At 35.9% G+C, this 22,454-nt stretch overlaps 1 protein-coding gene across 4 annotated transcripts in view; it reads left to right on the top strand.

Moving 5' to 3' along the window:
- LOC150089811 (metal cation symporter ZIP14-like) overlaps positions 1–22,454 on the top strand; it is a 170,318-nt gene that overhangs the window by 117,500 nt on the left and 30,364 nt on the right. For all 4 annotated transcript variants that reach the window (XM_090389658.1, XM_090389654.1, XM_090389656.1 and 1 more), the window contains exons 4-6: positions 6,739–6,922; positions 9,691–9,860; positions 20,473–20,658. In XM_090389658.1, coding sequence (XP_090245784.1) covers positions 6,739–6,922; positions 9,691–9,860; positions 20,473–20,658 — 540 coding nt within the window. The remainder of the gene's footprint in view (positions 1–6,738; positions 6,923–9,690; positions 9,861–20,472; positions 20,659–22,454) is intronic.

The raw sequence follows: 22,454 nt of genomic DNA, 5'->3' as shown, positions 1-22,454 counted from the left end.
AGTGGACCGGGGTTCAAGCTCGTGACTGCTAAATATGATTATCATTTGTACTGATTGATTTATTGTAAATTCCACTGACCTGGTGGTCGTGCCTTCTATAAACAAGAACAATGTCGCTTATTCATGAACTAGAGAAATATCGAAGTATTGTTCAATTTTTCGATATTGTGCAAGAGTTAAACACTTTCTGTTCTTCTTCCTAATACAGATGGGAAAAATTAATTAAATCCGTGAGCGATAAAAAATCAATTTGACTATGAGCCGCCAGACAACCAAATCACAGACAGAAAATTAAAATATAAGGTGACTATACCACCCTGCAATAAATTCAATCCGAACTAGATTTGACACGTTAATAGATACAGATGAATGTTTCAACTTCTTACTAAATTTTTCTGATTTAAATGTAAATTATTGCAATGCTTAAAATGCATTACGGTAATTTACATATAAAATCGTGCAGAACCTTCTACATGTGAAAGTGATATAAACGCGACAAAGAACTTTTTAAAGGGCTGAAATCATGAAAGCATTAAATATTAGTAGTGACGATCCAAAAACAGTTTCTTAAAATGGTATGTAACAGTAATATAATATATGCAGTTCCAAATGTTGCAAAGCACTGAGAATTTATATTGACTCTTCCAGTTTCTGTTTCTACTGGGCAGGTGCAGCAGTGCGTAGCACACGCTTTTTGATTAGACCAGGGTTCGAGCCCGTGACCACCAAATACGGAGGATGCGGAAAGGTCAGGGAATGACCACCGCATATCCCCGGAGCAATATGGTCTTAGTTGCTAATGCTCCTAAAAACTAAATAACAACAACTGTTTCTACTGGTGACAGATCTTTTTCTAAATTAAAGATCATTAAAAATTATTTAAGATTTACAATGCTTCAAGAAAGACTAATTGACCTTGCAATAATTACTGCAGAAAATGATATTTCACAGAGCATTGACATGGATATTAAATTTAATGAAAGAATTTGCTACAATTAAAGTACGAAAATTTATGTAAAATTAAAAGTTGTAAGCTGAATGCATAAGTAATTTTGAACATTGTTTCATTATTTTTTTTGTAGTTTAGTGTCTTTTAGTTTTATATTTAAATTGTTAATAATACTGTAAATGTATACCACACTATAAAATTATTGAAATTGAAATTAAAAAATTCTAAGCTAATTGTTTATTGTTTTCTACTTTAAAAGGCATATTTTTAAAATTAAAATGCAGGTGCACATACTCCTAGGAATCACAAATGGTAAACTATATTTATTATATAATTTTTTATTCTCTCAGAGTCATATTACGCCTTACAATTAGAAAATTAGTTATGACAAAACATAATTAGTAGGAAAATGTATTGAACTCTTGTGATTGTATCAAACAATTTATGCAGTGAGAACAGAATCCTGAAGCTCCATAATCGTTTTATTATTATTATTATTATTATTATTATTATTATTAGCCATATAGTGCAAGGAAGCCTGAGGCTTTTGCTGCACCAACCAAAAAAAAAAAAAAAAAAATTCCGAGTTACCCTGAGAAATAGAGAGAGAGAGAACAAGAGTCAGAAGTAGAAGGGAATCACCAAGGTAGAGAAGAATGATGAAATCCAGCTCAGAACCCTGGGTGTGCCAAGCCCATACTCACCAGATGTGAGCCCCTTGGGTTACTGGCGTTTAATTCCATAAGTTTACTTGTTAAATAAAGCCAAGAAAATTAAGAGCGTATTCAAAGTTAATTGCATGGAAATTACTAAAATTAATTAGTTTTAATCAAAATTAATTTTCTGAGGGCAATTACGAAAATGTCCATTAAGCAGCATGAAAATGTATTACGTAATACCTTCATCTGATGATTTCTTATACGGTATCTCATGATTCTCAGTCATAAATATGGAAAGAAATCTAAAAATTACAACTATTATTGCCGACCGGGCTAGCCGGGTGGGTAAAGTGCCTGCCTGGCAACCCAAAGGTTGCGGGTTCGATTCCCGCCTCGGGCTTGGATCAATGTACTGCAAAAAAACCTTGGGAGGTGCATTATGGCCACAGAAGCCTATGCGCCAACAACTACCAAAAAAAAAAAAAAAAAAACAACTATTATATATCCAAAATGAATGAAAATGAAAAATTTTTGTAAGAGTGTCAATACGAATGGCATTGTTTAGAGTTACTATTAAATAGATTTCTAACTGTAAAAGTTGTTCTAATCTGAATAAACATCTCAAAATTCCAAAAACTTTATTCAATTACTAATCTTCAAGCCAGTTTTTACGGTCTTTTTCATAAGCAGTAGCGAAGATCTCGAGCGCACTTCAGTACGGTATTGGTAGACAAGGCAATGCTAACCCAAAATCTTATTTTTTCTACTAACTTTCAACTTCTTTTGCATAATGTGAAGGAATTGGAGCCAAAACTAAAAATGTCATGACAAAAATAAAAATATTTATGGAATTTTCTTTAAAATGATGCATGTCCCGTTGTAGTTAGTTAATAAATAGTAATTTAATTCTGCAAAATAAAATGATGCTGCAGGTTGAAAAATTGAGTTTTATGTTTATTATTTTGGAAACATAATTTTCTTCTGGGGTTAAAAAATGAGAATAGTTTTTCTGGGACCTCCTAGTGAATAGAAACAAGGTTTACCATATTTCTCCAAGTCAAACGATTTTAAAAATGGAACCGGGGTACAGACGGCAGAAGGACACTTGAAGAATTATCATTATTAGCCATATGGTGCAAGGAAGCCTGAGGTTTTTGCAGGCACCAGCCAAAAAAAAAAAAAAAAATTCTGAGTTACCCCTGAGAGAGAGAGAGAGAGAGAGAGAGAGAAAACAAGAGTCAGAAGTAGAAGAGAAATCACCAGGAAAGAGAAAGATGATGATATCCAGCTCAGGACCCTGGGTGTGCCAAGCTCATACTCACCAGATGTGAGCCCCTAGGGATAGGATAGAATTATTATGTAGTTTTGTGTATCAGTTTCAGTAAAAATTTAATTTAAATTTGTGTCATTGTATTCATATTACTAGTAAAAACTAAAAGTTTTTCAGAAAAGTTCTTTCCTTTTAAAAATATGATGTAAAGGGGTGCCAAATACTTGCTGCTGCTGCAATCAGGCAGCCAAGGAACCAGTAATGGCCCTGCTGTATATGTATTTGTGCATGTGTGTATTTGAGTTCTTTTTCCATAATCAAATTGTACAACCTGTTTATATTTGTTCCCAAGCATTTCTCCCAGAGGCTTGCATCTGGTGAGTATTGGCTTGGCACAAACCCAGGGTGCTGAGCTGGATATCATCATCATTCTTCTCTTTCTTGGTGATTCCTTTCTACTTCTGACTCTCTCTGTCTCTCAGGGTAACTTGGGAATTTTTTTTGGCTGGTGCAGCATAAGCCTCAGGCTTCCTTGCACTATACGGCTAATAATAACATCCCAGTATTTGAAGATGCATCTTCAAATGAGGGCATTTCCCCAGAGTGCATTGAGAAAAAACTTTTTTTTTTTTGAATGAAATTACATTAAGGGTGGCAAGAAGAGATAGTAATGTTTTCAGAAAAAAAAACTATGGAATTATTAATGGTAAAAATCATTTTCATTTGGTTAATGTTTTTTTTTTTTTTTTTTTTATGAAAACCCAAAACACGAGAGGTATTAGAACCTATAGTACTTAGTACCGTGCTTGGGTTGGAGTTTGAGAAGACGAAAGAAGATATTTGTTGTAGACTTAACTTCTGTAGACTGTAATTTTCAGGAAATACGTACGAAGGAAGGTTGTTCCAGAAAACGGCAGTTGAATGAATAAACGAGGAAGATGAAAAGTTGGTTCTGTTGTTGTTATTTGGTTTTAGAAGCATTAGCAACTAAAGCCATATTGCTCTGGGGATATGCGGTGGCCATTCCCTACCTTTCCGCATCCTCCGTATTTGGTGGTCATGGGCCCAAACCCCGGTCTAATCAAGAAGTGTGTGTGCTACGCACTGCTGCTCCTACCCACCTGGCTATGGAGGCGTCTGTTGGTTCTGTGAGTTTGAAGTTGGACAGTAAATGGATGTTGGCTAGTCGCTGCATGTGTTCGGACTGTTTTGAAAAAGAGAGTGGGAATTATAGAAGCCAATTCAGAAGAACAGTTCCCATGGAAGTATCTGTAGAAAAGGCATGCAGCAGAAACAGTACATCTATGAGACAACGAGTGGAGAGACTCTGTTAGAGAGGAGTCATTAATTAACCTAACTGCCCTCTTCTGAATGGAATCTAGAAGCCTGAGAGAGGTTTTGGGGGCACTGCTCCAGATGTGGGAACAATATTCCACAGTAGGGCGGATTTGCGATTTGTACAGAGTGAACAGCTGTTTGGAAGAAAAGTAACGCCGAGAGCACAAGAGAAACCAAGTTTTTTAGATGCCGAGGAAGCAATATTTGTAATGTGCTTGTGCCAAGAGAGATTAGAAGTCAGGGTAATCCCCAAAAGAGATATATCATTTTGCCAAGAAATTGGAGTGTCACCAAAGATAAGCATAGGAGCAGAAGATTCTTTTTGCGAGATATAAGACAAGACTGAGTTTTAGAAGGATTGAAATCAACTAAGTTGTCTTTGCCCCACTGGAGAATTACCTGGAGATCGGCATTTAAGGAATTGGCAGTGGATATTCAAGAAGTTGAAGCTGATTGGGCAGGGCAAGGTTTCTCAAAATGGAAAGTGGAATGCAATGTGCTATCATCGGCAAAACTATGGATAGGATTTCCAGTCAGTGAGAGAAGGTCATTAATATAAAAGAGGAAAAGAGTGGGGGAAAGAACTAAACCTTGGGGGACACCAGCATTAGTGGAAAAGTTAGAAGACAGAGAGCCATCTACCATCACCCTCAGTGAGCGATGAGAGAAAACTGGATAACCAATTACAAAACACAGTTGGCAAACCATAAGATGGAAGCTTGTATAGAAGACCTTTATGCCAAACATGATCAAAAGCCTTTGAGATATCAAGAGCAACTGCTTGTGTTTCACCAAACTTTTCCATTGAATTTGTCAATAAATGAGTAACATAAGCCAGAATATCACCGGTGGATCGACACTGATGGAATCCATACTGGCAATCGTTGATCAGACGGAAGGTTTCTAGGTAGTTTAAGAGTTGGCGGTTAATTGATTTCTCCATTACTTTAGAAAGAGTAGAAGTAATTGCAATGGGATGATAATTGGATGGGAGGGATTTGTCACCCTTTTTAGGAACTGGCTGGATATGACCAAATTTCCAAGCAGAAGGAAAAACACCTTTGGAATAAGAAAGTGAAAAAAGGCGGCAAAGAACAGGAGTAAGTTCAGGAGCACAGGTTTTGAGAACAAGTGTAGAAATACCATCAGGGACCTGGAGCTTTCTTAGCATCAAGATTCGTCAAAATCCTTCTAACATCCTTTTGACGGATGACCACAGGAGGCATTGAATGGAGCGTGCTAGGAATGGTGGGAGGTGTTTTACCAAGATCATTAATACATGAGTTGGGAGAAAAATGGGATGCTTGCAGGTCAGCTTTATCCTTGGCCGAAGTGAACTAATCAAAAGTTTGTGTTGTGGTGGCAGCATTATGTGAGCTATTCTGGTAATTTCATAGAAAAGTGATAAAGTGCAAAAAGAGCTGTTGTTCTGTTTGTTTATTTAACTTTGTTTTTAAATTAACTGTTCTTTACTCACTCTCATGCATGTATATGTATTGAATGAAACTTTTGAGAAAGATTACTTTCACATTTTATAATGACTTGATTTCATAACTGGCGTTATTCAAAAAGGGAAAGAGAATTTATTTTCATCTAGTATAGAGCAGGAATTCCATTTTTTAAAAAATATAATATTCTTGCACCACAATAAAACTTTTCTAATAGGGTCAGTACTGTACTATATAATTTTCACCTCTATATATCACTTTGTAATTATACTAATTCTAGCAGTGGTAGGAATACTATTGTTTGAGATTTTGCTGATCTAAAGCAGCATTTGTGAAACTTGCAAGCCATTTACTGGTGATAATTTTAAATTATCATTAAGTGAGGTATACCTGTCATTTCTGAGACTAGCAGCATCATAATTTTGGAATCCAATAGCCATTAAGAGAGAAATTTAAACAGCATTACTATCAATCATACAGGTTGACTGAATTGAGAAAGAAACCCTTCACTCTGTGCAATAAAAATTTGTTTATTAAATTTTTGAGGTCTAAATACTTAACACTAAGATACAAAATTTAAGTTTAATTTTTTCATGTTTTTTTTTCTTTTATACCACAGAAAAGTCTCATAAAAGAGATTATAGCATTTAGTCTTAACTTAAATCCAAATTTTATATTAAGTCTTAATGTTTTTAGATCTCAGAATTCAATAAACCTATTATTATTGCAACCAATAAAGTGTTTTTCTTTCTTGAAAATATATACATGCACAGTGGTGGCATGTATATTCAATAAAACAATGATATAAACTTCTCTAGCCCGAGCCATACATGATAAATTTATCTGTACTGCGCCTTACTTGAGTTGATCTGCAGTAGTATCGTTATGATATCTTTTATGCTAACTTCAGAGATGGTAAAAGTATTTAAAAATGGAATACTTTTTTTTCAAAGCATTCATGAATTAGAAAATGTAGTAGAATGTATCCATTTTTTATTATTTAAGAATATTAAAAGTTGAATATCAGATTATTTAGGATACATTTCTGATAATAGTAATTATCTTTTCTTGTAGTGCATGACTGCTACTGAGATACTTCATACGTTTGACATTAATCCCATTTCCAAGCCGATATCTCCTGTAGGATTTTTGCATCTTTGTCCTGCTATTATTTATGAATTAGATCAGGAAAACTGTCTAGATACCTCAGTGCATAAAGAACTTTCTAAACAGGAAGATAATGTGTTAACATCTGATGGTATGTCTTTATTAAGTAAAATATAATTTTTATGATTAATTTTAATATGGCTTTACATACAGATTTGTAAGGCTATGAAGTATGTTATAAAATGTAGTTAAACCTTTAGCTGCATTTTTTCACTTACTCATATGTGGAAATATTACTTTTTTCTTCTTTTATTTACTTTTGAATTTTATATATAAATACATCATTTATAGTTATTTCTTATTGCGTAAATCTGTATAAATACTGCTGTAAAGAGAGCTGAAATATTTATGTAAAATCTTTATAAATATTAGAGAGGAAGAATAAAATTTATATTTATACCATTTCCACATAGCTATGCTTTGAATTATGGTCTTATAGACTTATTCATATCCTTTCAACGTATTCACTTTTATGAAATTTGAATTCACCTCTCAGTTTAACGTTAACATCCTGAAAGGCCACAATTTTAAACTATATCTCTTTACTTAGAATTCTCCCAGTTCCTTAAACTAGGTCTCCTTTTATTTTTATTTTTTATTGTTTACATCTCTTTCTCCTCCTCTTTGTCCATCAGTAGTGTCTTTATCTGGCTGATGAACTAAAGTTCTTTGCCATGATTTACAAATGGTGATTGACTGATGATATATTAAGGAGTCCTTATGTGCTGTGATATAATGACTAGATCGTAGATATAGCTTAGCTTAATTTTCAGCACTCACATTACAAGACTCATTACAAATGGTGATTGTAATGAGTCTCCAAAGAAACTCCTTGTCTCGTGTGGTGACTCCGTAGCCAGGTGGGAAGGAGCAGCAGTGCATAGCACACGTTTCTTGATTAGACCGGGGTTCGAGCCCGTCACCACCAAATGCGGAGGATGCGGAAAGGTCAGGGAATGACCACCGCATATCCCGGAGCAATATGGCCTTAGTTGCTAATGCTCCTAAAAAAAAAACCAAACCAAACCTTGTCTCGTGTAATTAGTGGAGACTACGACTCAACCTACATAAATTACTCTTTTTCTGACAATCAGAGCAGGATGTTGGTCCTTTTATCAACTTGAGCCTTTTTCCATCAGTAGGGCTGATAGTTTTAGTGATTTTGGTATAATTTTAGAACATCTTGAATCTTTCTGCTCATATCAAAAACTCATTAGCTATTAATGAATGATGTCCATAATCAGTTATTTTGATTTTTGAAATAATTGATTATTGATTATTTGATTGTGGAAATCATTTGATTATATTCATCACTAGTTAAAATGGGTCATAATATGGTCATTGTGTAATATGGTCAGTTGCTGCAGTGTGGTAGATCAATTCCACAGGACAGCACTTTAAATACTCCTCCCCCTTGCTCCTTTGGTCTACAATTTGGTCAGTTGCTCCAGTGTTGTAGATCTGTTCTACAGGAAAAACACTGTAAATCTGACTCCCCCCTTGCTCCTTTGATCAACAGTAAATGGCAACCCCGCCTGGGACTTCCGGCTAGTGGTAGTTCTTCTATGTTTGGTCCACTTTTGATACATATGAGGCACAGCTGTATGGAAACACTGGACAGTTGCAGTGTTCATACCCTGTGGGAACTTAGGTCATGTCTCCTGCCTGTTCTTCATGCAGAATGCCAGTCTATTAAATGCTGTAGTGCCAGTCTATTAAATGCTGTAGTGCCAGGCTTTGCCTTTGTATCGAGACAGTGTGCCACATGGTAGCAATAGCAGCAGGTACATGAAGTCATGGCTGGGAGTGTTCCTAATACAAAACTATCTCTGTGTGTGTGTGTGTGTTATATATATATAACCTATAAGTAGAAATGGCTGCTTCATTTTGAATTTTTTTACTTGAGAATGGAAGAGACTAATAATTTCATGCTTACATTTTATGTTCATAAAGTTTTAAAAATTGTATTTAATAAATATTGTAATTTGTTAGTAAAAAGTCAAGTATTGTTATACTGTAAGCAGAATCTAAAAAAAAAAAAAAAATTCTTCGCCTGCCTTGCTTTGGGTTTGCCACTGTGTTTGTTATAACTGAGGGAGTGTTACAGATAGGTTAAAGAGAAATTCAGATAACTGTTGCAGTGCCCTTAACAGCAGTGCCAGGGGTTTTATATAGATGGATAACAATATGCTATACATAGTAAAATAAGCTAAAAGAAACTACTAATAAGAAAACAATTAATATTCACAAATATGTAATGGGTATGTGAAAGAGGATGAGCACCAAAACATGCTGGTAGTCAGATTACAGCTTCGAGGTTGGAACTGGCTGAACACATTAGCTGCATCAGCAAATTGTCTTCTGTTACACTTACAACTATCAAAAGAGGATTATACATCAGGAGACTGTTGACAGATGACAGCTCTTCAGTAGTCATGGTCAGAGAATGAATTTTCAATATTCGAAATCTAGACTGTAGATATTAGAAGAAATTAGCTTTTTTAAGCCTGTGGGCAACAGACTGTAGAGAGAGGAGAGGAGCTTGAAGTATATAAAGAGAAATCATCTACTGACACTCCTTCCAAATTAGGGATAGTATTGTTTTCTGTCAACATTTGGATAAGAGTGGATAAGAGCAGAAATCCTGTGTGTGAGCAAAAGTTAGCAACTAATTTATCAGCATAAAAATATTGCATTGATACTATAAAGTGCATAACATTTATTAGTCATAATTGTTAATTTGCACTTATTATTTTGTGCTACTTAATTTTTTTTTTTTTTTGAAATTGCAAACTCTACCAGTTATTTAATTTTTTTTTTTTTTTTTTTTTTATATGTTTTGTGCTTTGTGCCATGTAGTGTGGTTGTATGCCTCTGGAGCTGTACTTCTTATTAGCTTGTGTGGTCTGTTCAGTGTTGCAGTCATTCCTATCATGCAGAAAGTATTTTATCAAACTCTTTTACAATACTTTGTTGGACTTGCTGTTGGAAGTCTGTCTGGAGATGCTCTTTTACACTTGTTGCCTCATGTAAGTTCATCACCATTCATAGTGATAAAATCCATTATAATCATCATTTCTTAAAATTAAACAGCATTGAAACTAAACTAACTGTTTTTAAGCTATACACCTAAGAATTAAAATACTATGAATTGCCTACTTATCAAAGTACAAATTAATTAATAAATGCTGTAACATATAATTGATTATTATTATATTATTAACATCATTATTATTTTTACAGAACAAATTAATAAAGGCTTGAAAACTGATTGCAAACTCATTGAGTGACTATTCATCCATTCTCCACCTGCTTTAACCTGTTGTTGGTTGTGTGGGTTCATTTTGATGCCACCTCTGTTTTTACTATTTTGCTCTGCCTTTCACTTAAATTCTTCTTTTTATTCTTACTTAATTTGCAGTACTTTGCATGTTTTCTGTACTTTATTAAAATTTGATGTCTCTACTGATTAGAGTGAAAATGTGCCACAAAGTTGGCAGTATCTTGTGTGTGATTTCATGTGACCAACAAGTTATATGCATCTCCTTAATGTTAATTCACATAAGTTATGCACACAGCTGCATTTTCTATAGAATTAATGTTTACTATTCTTTGTGTTACACTATAATGTGGTATTTAACCCCAGGGGCTCATATATCTGGTGAGTACGGGCTTGGCACACCCAGGGTTCTGAGCTGGATATCATCATTCTTCTCTTTCTTGGTGAATCCTTTCTACTTCTCTCTCTCTCTCAGGGTAACTTGGGAATTTTTTTTGGATGGTGCAGTATAAGCCTGAGGCTTCCTTGCACCATATGGCTAATAATAATAATAATAATAGATAACATAATAATTAATTTTCAAAATAATGAGAGGAATTAGCTCGATATATGCATGTAGGATGTTTCTTCGCTAATACTCTCCTTAAATTTAAATGAATATTAAAATAATAAATGAATTTTACCCTTGGAGGTAAACCATTAGCAATCCAATGTACCTGCAATGATAAGTGTTGTCATTCGTTGGAGTTCTGATGTATTTTGGTGATGGGTTTAGAGCTCTCAGACCACAGATGTACATTAGATCACTAATGGTTTGCCTCCGAGGGTAGAATTCATTTCGTTATTTTAATATTCAGTTAAATTCAAGGAGCGTGTTAGTGAAGAAATGTCCTGCATGCATATATTGAGGTAATTCCTCTCATTATTGAAAATTTATCAATAACGTAGGACATATGAGCCTTGTTGCTCTTTCGTTTACTAACTATTCATAATAATTAATAAATTGTATGTTCTACTATATTTTTAATTAGTTAACAGAAAGACAAATAATAATTATTCCTTCTTACTTTTTTTATATCTTTCCAATTAAGTTATTAACAATGCTATAACATATTACTGACTGATTTTTATTTTTTTATGAAAATAAAGTACAGTAAAATGTCAGTATAATGGATGCCAAGATAACAAAATATTCAGTATAAGATAATCATTTCCTGTCTCCTGAAAATTTAGTATTAGTAGTAGAATATTATTCAGGAAACAAACTTATAATGCAATAACAACAAAAAAAACCCACCTCATTTGTTCATTCCCTCTAATAATTTTTCTAATTCTTTCTTAAATTTATTCAAACTACCAACTTCTACAGCACCAAATGGAAGTTTGTTCTAACAATATTGATCACTCTATAACTGAAAGAAAATTTTCGTATATCTTTCTTGCAACTATCCTTGGTCAATTCAAGTTTGTCCTCTTATATTTGTTGCTCAAGAAAGAGTAAGGATGCCATCAGCATTTAGTTTTCTCAAACCATTTAAAGCCTTAAACACTTCAATCAAGTCTCCTTGCAGGTGCCTAGTTTCCATGTGTTGCAATTTGTAGAACTGAATTCTTTCAATCTAAGAGTATATTTTGTGGCCTTGACTGTTGTTGCTCTTCTCTGCACTCATTCCAACAGATTCACATCTTTCCTAAATTGAGGCTTCCAGACTTGCATGTATCACTCATTATGCAGCCTAACCATTGCTTTATACAATGAGTTAATCTCTTCCTTGACCATGTTGGCAAAATTCCTATGTCATTGACAGAAACCCATGAACTGTTTTAACAGCAGGCTGCACCTCAGAGAATTTTTTATCAGACTGTACAGTTTTCCTTAGGCCTCTTTCGTTCTCCACCTTGACTGTGATATAACCTAATTGGTATGTTATTCTGATCACTGCTGTCCATATGCAGTATGTTGCATTTATCAATATTAAGCCTCAATTGCCACTTCTCAACTGATTTCTCCAATTTTTCTAGGTCTTGTTGAAATAGTAAATTTTAATGTATGTTATTAACCACCTGACTAACCTTTGTATCACATACAAACTTTGACAGTAAGCATGATATGCCTTCATCAATATCATTAATTAATATTGAAAACAGTAAGGGACCCTGAGGGACTCCACTCTACTGAAGAGTTAATAGTTGTAGCATAGGTTCATGGAAGGGGAAATCTTTCCTGATAATTCTCGTAAATCACCATGACACAGTTGTAAAACAGTTGGATGCAAGAAACAACTTTGACATTATTTACCTTGATTTTAGTAAGGCTTCTGATATGGTTCCACTTGAAAGGCATACATTGTGTGTGTGTCAAAGTATATGCAAAAAATTTAGGAATTTATTTAAGCATTAGTCCAAGAAAAGCAGTGCCCATTTGTAACTACCTGTTTCTGCCACTCAATTATCCCTTTATACATAGTAGTAACTTGCTCCTAATGCCACACTGCTCCAATTTGTACTGCAGTCTTTCATGGGGAAGTATCAAAAGCTTTACTGAAGTCTAAGTGTACAAGGTGCTACTGAAATGTTCCTGAAATTTGAATGTTGCATGGGAACTGCATCTAGTATGGACTTGTGGTGCTAGGTAACACTGCATGCATCCTTTGTGAATCAGTGTGCCACGTGGCTGGATAGAGTCATTGAATATTTATGTGCAGTTCTTTGGCAGTGTGTTTCGCGTAGTTTGTGATTATTGAGATGACTGATGTTAGAGAGTAATGTGCTTGCATCAAGTTTTGTTTCCTTCTTAACGATACAGCAGCAGAAACCCATAAGAAGTTGGAACGAGCTTTGGTGACAATACTTTAGGCCAGATGCAGACCTACTGCTGGTTTAACTGTTTTAAAAGTGGTCGAATGTCAGTTGATGACGACGATCACTCTGGGCATTTGGGCAGTGATCCATGAAGACCACAGGCAGCCCATCCACAACATTTGTGGCATTGTATGACTATTGTATGGCATGTGTCAGCAGATTTTGTCAGATGAGTTGAACATGAGAAGGATTGTGGCTAAGTTCATGCCACATTTACTGAGTGAAGACCAATAGCAGCATCACATGGAAGTTAGCAGAGATCTTCAAGAACTGGCTAGGAGTGATCAAAACTTCCTTTCTACTGTTGTCACTGGTGACAAGAGTTGGGTATATGGGTATGACCCAGAAACCAAGCAACAATCATTGCAGTGGAAGAGCCCATCTTCTCCTCGACCGTAGAAAGCTTAACAAGTGAGAAGCAATGTGAAGTCCATGCTGATCTGTTTTTTGGACATTGAGAGGGTTATCCATAAGGAATTCGTCCCTCCTGGCCAGACCTTCAACACAAAGTTCTACTGCAACATCCTGAGGCAGTTAAGGGAAGCCATCAGGAAGAAACATCCAGAGAAGTGGCACACAAAGAACTGAGTACTTCATCATGACAATATGCCAGCCCACACATCTCTCTCTGTGGTGCAGTTTTTGGCATCCAACAACATGACAACCGTCCCCCCCCTTATTCACCATACTTAGCCACCTGAAACTTCTTCCTCTTCCCAAGAATGAAAATCAAGATGTAGGGTCGAAGATTTGACAGCATAGAGCAGTGTTTCCCAACCTTTTTCGAGTTGCAACCCCTGCCACATTTGCATAAAAAGGCATTTTTAATAGGGTAAAGAAAACACATTACAAATAGATTTTTCAGAATATAATTCTAACCTAATATTTAATGCAATGGTTGCACTTGCATCTGGGCAACCAGCTTCAAAATTCGCGGCTGAGTGTTTGTTAAAGCCAACCTCATGTCATCCTCAATATTCAATCTGTTTCTTACCTTTGTTTTGATATGAAGAAGCATTGAAAATCCGGTCTGGCAGAGATATGTAGAGGCAAATGGAAGTAAAACTTGAAAGGCAAGCATGGTGACATTTGGATATGACTGATACATAGCACACACCAGAACTGAGTCAGCAATTTTTCATAAAACAAATTACATGCTGAGGAATCGTTCCGCAGATTCAAGAATTCATCCTGTACTTCATCGGGATTGCTGGCTACATTCGGGGAAGGGGAAGTAGAGAATGGGTTTTGTACCAGTGCAGCTTCTTCTTCTGTAAGCTCAGAGAAGTACTGCTGAAATTCCTTTTCAAGGGATACAAGGTGCCCAGTAATCTGCTCCTTCACATTCTCATCCAGTTCACCTTCAGATTCCTCTACCACATTGCAGAGTTTTTCAAACATGGCAATGTTTCCAAGATTTACTTTCTGATGCCAGTTTCGCAGCTTGGATACAAGTGCCTGAAGATTGTCTTGAAATTGGATAATGTGTGTTTCCTTTCCCTGAATTTCAGGTTCAGCTTATTTAGCTGGCCTAAAATGTCTGCAAAGTAAGCAACTCTTTTCTTCCAAGCTTCATCATTAAAGTAAGCCACAAGGTAATGTTTCCCTTGCACTTCCAGGAACAACTTGATTTCATCTTTCAACTCAAAGACACGATTGACATTTCCTTTCAACAACCAGCATACAGCAGGGTAGAAAAGAAAAACCTCGTGATCAGAATTCATGTCTTTACAGAGTTTTTTAAACAGATAGGTGTTGAGGGCTCCAGATTTGATGTAATTCACAATTTTGATCAGAGAATCAAGTACCTCTTGCAGAGGAGCTGGAAGAGTGTTATTGGCAAGACATATCGGTGAATCATGCAGTGAATGCCCTTTACTTGGGGAGCAAGTTCTTTCACTTTTCTCTGAAAGCCCGACTTTGACCCTAGCATAGCTGGTGCTCCATCTGTACAAACCCCACAGATGTTTTTCCACTGTAGTCCTCCAGTTTCAAAAAAGGTATTTATCTTCTCCATAATATCTTCACCTTTTGTAGTAGTTTCAAGTGCACTACAAAACAAGAACTCTTCTTTGATGTTGTCTGAATGAATATATTTCACGAAGACAAGCAACTGAGAACATGAACTTACGTCTGTTGAACTTACGTGACTGCTCTTTCACGTCTAGGACATATCCGAATGTACCTCTGAATAGTGTTATTGGACAGAGATATTTGTTGCATCTTCACCATCTTCAACCATCAGATGGTGGTTTCTCCAATAATGTAAGGTTTGATGGCCGTTTCTCCAATAATGTAAGGTTTTTTTTTTTGTTTGGCAATTTCCAATGCAACTTCATATAATGCTTGCACTGCTGCTGCTGCTGTGCTCTGGGCGTCGCGACCCACAGGTTAGGAACCCAGGGCATAGAAGATATCCAAACTGAATCACAGGCGGTGCTTAACACTATGACAAAGAAGGACTTTCAGGATGCATTCAAATCACAGGAGAAGCTCTAGATTCAGTGTTTACCCTCTCAAGGGGACTACCTCAAAGGTGACAGTGGTCATCTTTGAGGTGAGAAACAACTTTTACATTATTTACCTTGATTTTAGTAAAGCTTCTGATATGGTTCCACATGAAAGGCATACGGTGCGTGTGTGTGTGTCAAAGTATATGCAAAAAATTTAGGAATTTATTTAAGGTTCTAAAATAAGAAAAAAAAGATTGGTAAAATGTGATGCTTCTGCATACTACATCAACTTCAGTTCCTGCCAAGAATTCATTGGACCCAGTTGCTTTTGTTGTTCTGCCCACCTGTTCATCAGGTTTGTGGGTCAATGTTTTGTTGATGCTGTTCAAAACACTTTAGCAAACACTTTTTTCTTAGAGTTTGTTGGGAAATTTCACTAAAAAAGGAAAAAACTCATTCTTGAGGGAAAAGACTAAATTTATTTTGCTAGGGCTCCTCTTGAAACTGTTGGTGAAAATTTGCTGGTGTAAGAATGTAGCAATATCAGCCATGGATGGGTAAGCACAACTGATTTTTGGATAAAATACAGCTGCAGTTGAAATTACAGTCTGATGCATCAATAGAATGGTGCCTCCGTAGCCAGGTGGGAAGGAGCAGCAGTGCGTAGCACCCGCTTCTTGATTAGACCGGGGTTCGAGCCCGTCACCACCAAATACGGAGGATGCGGAAAGGTCAGGGAATGACCACCGCATATCCCGGAGCAATATGGCCTTAGTTGCTAATGCTCCTAAAAAAAAAAAAAACCAAAACCAAAAAAGCATCACACAGAATTTGACCAATGACCTGGAGGGAGGGAGGGAGGGAGAGAAGGAATTGCACTGTAAAGAGAACAAAAAGTAAAAAGCTATATATCTCTTATGCTAGTTAGTTAGCAGGAATTTATAAATTGCTCTTCACAGTTTGGGTATATTTCCCATTAGCAAGCATGTCCACCTTTTGCATAGTAATTCAAACAAATATATTCTTTGCCAAACAGTTACCTCTACTGCTACATAAATTAGGTACTCTTTGTTTTTTGTTTAATTATTATATAAAGTGGTTGCTTGTCTCAATTTTTAGTATTATTATTTCTGTTTATTTATTTATTTTTTATGAAAACCCCAAACACAAAAGATAATAGAATCTGCACCATGAATAGACTGATGACTGAGAAGACAGAATATATTTGTTGACATTGTACTTGAATTTGGTAGCTTGTAGTTTTTGGGAAATATATGGAAAGGAAGGTTGTTCCAGAAAACAGCAGTAGAGGGGGATAAATGAGAAAAAGGAAAAGTTGGTTCTGTGAGTTTGGAGTTGGAATTGAATGGATGCTAACTATTTGTGGCACACATTTAGACTGGTTGGGTGTATTGGGCATGAATAGAGTGGGATAAATTAGATGCCAATTCACAGAAGAACATTATCTATGGAAAAGGCATGCAGTAGAAACTGAACATCTATGAGTTTAGAGGGTGGAGAGATTTTGTAAGAGAGGGTTCATTAATTAACCTGACTATCCTCTTATGATTGCAGTCAAGAAGCTTGAGAGAAGTTTTGTGGGCACTACCTCAAATGTGGGAACAATATTCCATGGTAGGCCAGATTTGAGATTTGTATAGAGTGAGTAGTTGTTTAGAGAAAAGTAATGCCGAGAGTTACTTTTACCATTCCTTCTAAAAGTTTGTCCAGTTCCTCCTTGAATTTATTTAAGCTATCAATTTCCACAAAGACAGATGGAAGTTTGTTCCAGCAATTAACCACCTGCTGACTAAAGGCAAATTTCTGCACATTTATTCTACAGCTGTCTTTTCTCAATTTGAATATATGCCCCCTTAGATTTGTAATCTGAGCAAGTGGAAGGATCCCATTAGAATTCAGCATGTTCAACCCATTCAAGGACTTGTACACCTCAATCAGATCACCTTGTGGGTGCCTAGTCTCCAGCCTCTGCAATTTGCAGAACTTTAGCCTCTCTTGGTAAGAGGACCCCTCCGCTCCTCTCACCAATCTTGTTGCCCTTCTCTGTACATGCTCAAGCAAATCTATATCCTTCCTAAAATGAGGCCTCCAGAACTGTACGCAGTACTCAAGGCATGGCCTGACCATTGCCTTATACAAAGGGATAATCACCTCCTTTTCCCTACTAGAAAAATTCCTGTATATCATTGACAAAACCCCATGATCTGTTCTGGCAGCCTGTCTGCATTGGTCAGAAAACTTCATATCTGACTGCACCCAGGACTTTTTCATTTTCTACCACCTTAAGTGTAGTACCACACAGTTGGTACGTTTCTCTGGGGTTACTTTTACACGTATGCAGTACTTTGCATTTGTCAATGTTAAACTTCAGTTGCCACTTCTCAACCCATCTGCCCAAATTTTCTAGATCCTGTTGCAGTAGCACACTGCCATTACTGTCATTAACAACCCTGCCAACCTTTGTATCATCTGCAAACTTCGACACTAAGCCTGATATACCTTCATCAATATCATTGATAAATATACAAAACAACAGTGGGCTCAATACCGAACCCTGTGGAACTCCACTAATAACATTAGTCCACGAAGAGCAGCATCCATTGATTACCACTCTCTGTCTTCTCCCACTCAACCACCCTTTTATCCATTGTAGCAACTTACCCTTAATACCATTCTGCTCCAATTTGTACAGTAGTCGTCCATGTGCAACAGTGTAAAAATCTTTCCTGAAATCCAAGTATATGATATCAAAATTATTTTTTGCATCCAGTTCCTTTGTAACCACATCATAATATCCATTCAAATTTGTCAGACAAGACTTTCCCATAACAAACTCATGCTGTGTGTGAATTATTGCTGCAGCCTTGTCTAGATGATCCTGCAATGCATCTTTAACCAGCGACTCCATTATTTTACCTAGAACAGAAGTTAAACTAACTGATTTTTAATTACTCGTGTCACCCTTCGATCACTCTTTGTGAATTGGGGATACATTTGCACATCTCCAGCCAGTGGGGACTTCCCCCGAGTCCAAGGATGCTCTCATAAATTATGGCTAAGGGTTTGCTTAGTTCCTCTGCCACCTCCTTTAATATAACTGGATAGATCCCATCCACACAAGGAGCTTTTATTATGTTTAACTTCAACAATTTCTCCTCCACTTTGCTCTTAGTTATTACAAAATCATTAAGCACCGTTACAGTTTGATAAACTTCTGGCATTTTCCTCCCTTAATGACTCCATATGAATGTAGATTCAAAATACTCATTCAGTTTGTTTGCTATCTGAGCAGGATCATCAACAGTTGAACCATCGATATCAAGTGGACCAATCCGATTCATCCCCTTCATTTTACGGTTTATATAAGTAAAGAAGTTCTTGCTGTTTTTCTTAGCATCCTTTGCCAAATATTTCTTGTAATCTGCCTTCACTTGCCTAATCCCCTACCTTATAATGGTAAGGGGCCCATCAAGAACAACTCTATTAACATTTGCTGTAGTTCTGTTGATGATTAATTAATCATGGTTAATTATTGATCAGCCAAGCTTGCCAACACTTTATGGAAGATATTTTTCTCGAAGCAAGAAGCAACATGTAGATATTGCCTAACTGCAGAAACTTATAGAATGTGGCTGTAGAATAATCTGTACCACTGTAAGAATGTGACTGTAAAACAATATGTGCCACTGTAGGAATGTTTGAGTGTGTTTAGCAGTCACTAACTCAGTGACATCATCGTTGCATTTGTGTGCAAGGATGATGTTAGTAATTGTGACTATATGCCCTTTTGAAATTTTAATGTAATAATTGAAATAAAATAGTTTTCAAATACATTTTTTACACATACTTTATAAAGAACAAATATAAAGAACCCTGTATAAAGAACAAATTAAAATTACTAGTGAAATTCCTTGTTGGTTCATGGCCTGGCTAAAACGTAAGAGACAGAGGGTAATCATAAATGGATGTTCTTCGTGATAGAACATTGTAGCAAGTGATGTCCCTCGAGGACTAGTGCTGATATCTCACCTTTTTGTGACTTCCTTAATAACACTGATGAGGGAGTGCAAGGGAAGCTGTTAAAAGTTTTCTAATGATAAGTAATGGTAAATAATGCTTACATTTTGAAGAATTTAATTACTTGGAGTACAGAAATCCAGGAATTACTTGTAAGTTAAAGCGGGGAGAGGGGGGTCGAATAAGGTAGTTAAAGACAAAAAGTACTTAGGGAGTTATGATATAATCAAATATAAAATTTACCATTGTGTAAGATATTTGTAGGACCTTTTCAAATAGGACCTGTAATTTTTAGGACCTTTTCAGTTAGGGAGAAGGATGTCAACTGTCCCTCTGTATGAGATGCTAGTGAGATCACATTTGGAACATGTATTCAGATCTGGATGTTGAGACATAGGACTTCTAGGAAGACTCAAAGAAGTGTAAGTCACTGATTGACAAGGAGTTTTAATCGATGTCCATATGAAGAATAACTTAGAAAATGCAGTCTAGAAAGCTTAGAAATTAATTGTCATAGGGAACACTTGGTAGAGGTGTATAAGGCCCTGAGGGGGATAAATAAAACAAATTGAGGAAGTGGGGATATGTTCTCACTAATGAGTGAAACAAGATCTAGGGAATACGTATAAAATCTTATCAAGTAAGAGAAACTGGATTCTGTATCTCTCATCATTTACCTTTATGCAGTAGAACGTTAGAATAAATTATGTCCCAATATGGCCAGGGTGAAGTAACAGGTGGAATTGGATGTTTTTTTTTTTTTTTTTTCAGTACATGTTTTTCTTTTTTTTTTTGGTAATACTAATACCTTTTTTAAAAGATATTAGTATTACCAAATATGCCCTTTACCAAAAAAAGTATACTAATACCTTTTTTATTATACTAATATTATTATATATTATTATACTAATACCTTTTTTAAGATATTCCAGTTAAACTTAACATGAATGATTACAAGATGAAGCAGAAATATGGCATTTGTATTTATATAGTTCTCATATTTTTTAGGCAATGATATCAGGAAAAGAGCACAGTCATGAAGAAGGAAATGCAGGGAATGTAGATCATGAGACTAATGAAGCTGATATGGTATGGAGAGGAATGGCTGCACTGGGAGGTATTTATTTTTTTTTCCTGGCTGAACGAGCTCTAAACATACTTACTAGCTACAAGAGAAGGTATAAAAGCAAAAAGGTAAGCATCATATCTGTTATATGCATGTAATACTGTAGTTATAGTAATTCCTGGCATGCTGTTCTCTGACTTTGTGCCATTTTTCTTTAAATTAGCATTAGCATTAGTAGAGGCATATGATGCAAGAAAGCAAGCTTATGCAGCATCAGCCAAAAAAAAAAAAAGAATGAGCAGTGTCCACTCTTTGTCTTCTCCCCCTCAACCACCCCTTTATCCATAACAGCAATTTGCCTCCAATGCCACACTGCTCCAATTTGTGCAGCAGTCTTCCATGTGCAACAGTATCAAAAGCCTTTCTAAGATCCAAGTATAGAATATCAAAGTTATTCCCTGCATCCAGTTCTTTTGTGACTGCATCATAGTATCCAATCAAATTGGTCAGGCAAGACTTCCCCTTAACAAAACCATGCTGTGCCCGAGCTATAACTGAAGTTTTGTCTAGATGATTCTGCATTGCTTCTTTAACCAGTGCCTCCATTAATTTTCCTGGAACAGAAGTTAAACTCACAGGTCTATAATTACTTGTGTCAGCCTTTGATCCTCCTTTGTGAATTGGGGTCACATTTGCACATTATGGGTACCTCTCCTGAGTCCAAGGAAGCTCTCATAATTATGGCTAAGGGTTTGCTTACTTCCTTTGCTGCCTCCTTTAATATAACTTGATAGATCCCATCCACCCCAGGTGCCTTTCTTGTGTTTATCTTCAACAATTTCTCCTCCACTTTACTCTCAGTTATTACAAAATTATCTAGCTTACTGATAGAGTTGAATACATACACCTCTTGCATTCCCCTCGCTGAATAACTCCTCATGTGTGAATGTCGATGCAAAATATTCATTTAGTTTGTTAGCTACCTGAGCAGGATCATCAACAATTGAACCATCGATATCAAGTGGACCAATCTGATTCATCCCCTTCCTTCTAGAGTTTACATAAGTAAAGAACTCTTTGCTGTTTTTCTTTGCATCCCTTGCCAAAGATTTCTCGCAATCTGCCTTTGCCTGCCTAACCTCCTTTGTAACTTGGTTACAGATCAACTTATATCTATTATAGGCTTCTGTGTCACGTGTTAATTTATATGTATCCCATGCATTTTTCTTCTTGGTTGTTTATAGCTTGGCTGTTTATAAATATATTTGATTAAGTTTCATTACTTGTTTTCCTATTAATCAACAGTATCAGATGGCTTCTAAAAATGAAATATATAGCTATTTTTTAAAAACAATTTATTAACCTAAGTGTATTTTTTATTAGCTGAGTGAGACAGTTTTTACTCTGCTTTCAGAAACTTTAATGGAAGCCATGAGTAGGCATTTCTCATAGACAGCAATACTGTATCATTATAAAAATTAAATATGATATCATATTCATAGCTGTAGTACTTATTTTTTATAAAAAAATTATCCTTTAATTTTTTATAAAAAAATTAAAGGATAATTCTTATAATTTAGCTATGAACAGCACTCTAGGTACAAAAGAGCACATATATAGTGCTGATGAACAGCAATCTGAATGCAAAAATAATTAAATATGTTATAATGACAATAGTTATATTTTTTATGACTGTCTGATGCCTGTGTATAAATGCCATAGGCATATAGTTTGCATTCATTTATATTTCATTATAAACCAGAGCCAATATATCATTGATTGCGGATCTGATCACTACCTCATCCGGGCTAAGGTGCAGCTCAAATTACGGCATGCAAAAAGATCATCTCGGTCAGCCAAGCTGGACTGGAGGCAGCTAATGAATGCTGCCAACAAACAGGCATATCAGATCGCCCTATCCAAC

This window comes from Mastigoproctus giganteus, chromosome 2, assembly GCF_048544385.1.
Source record: "Mastigoproctus giganteus isolate SK-2022 chromosome 2, ASM4854438v1, whole genome shotgun sequence".
NCBI lineage: Eukaryota > Metazoa > Arthropoda > Arachnida > Uropygi > Thelyphonidae > Mastigoproctus > Mastigoproctus giganteus.
The sequence above is the reverse complement of the archived record's forward strand: the minus strand, read 5'-3'. Positions and strand labels throughout refer to the sequence as shown.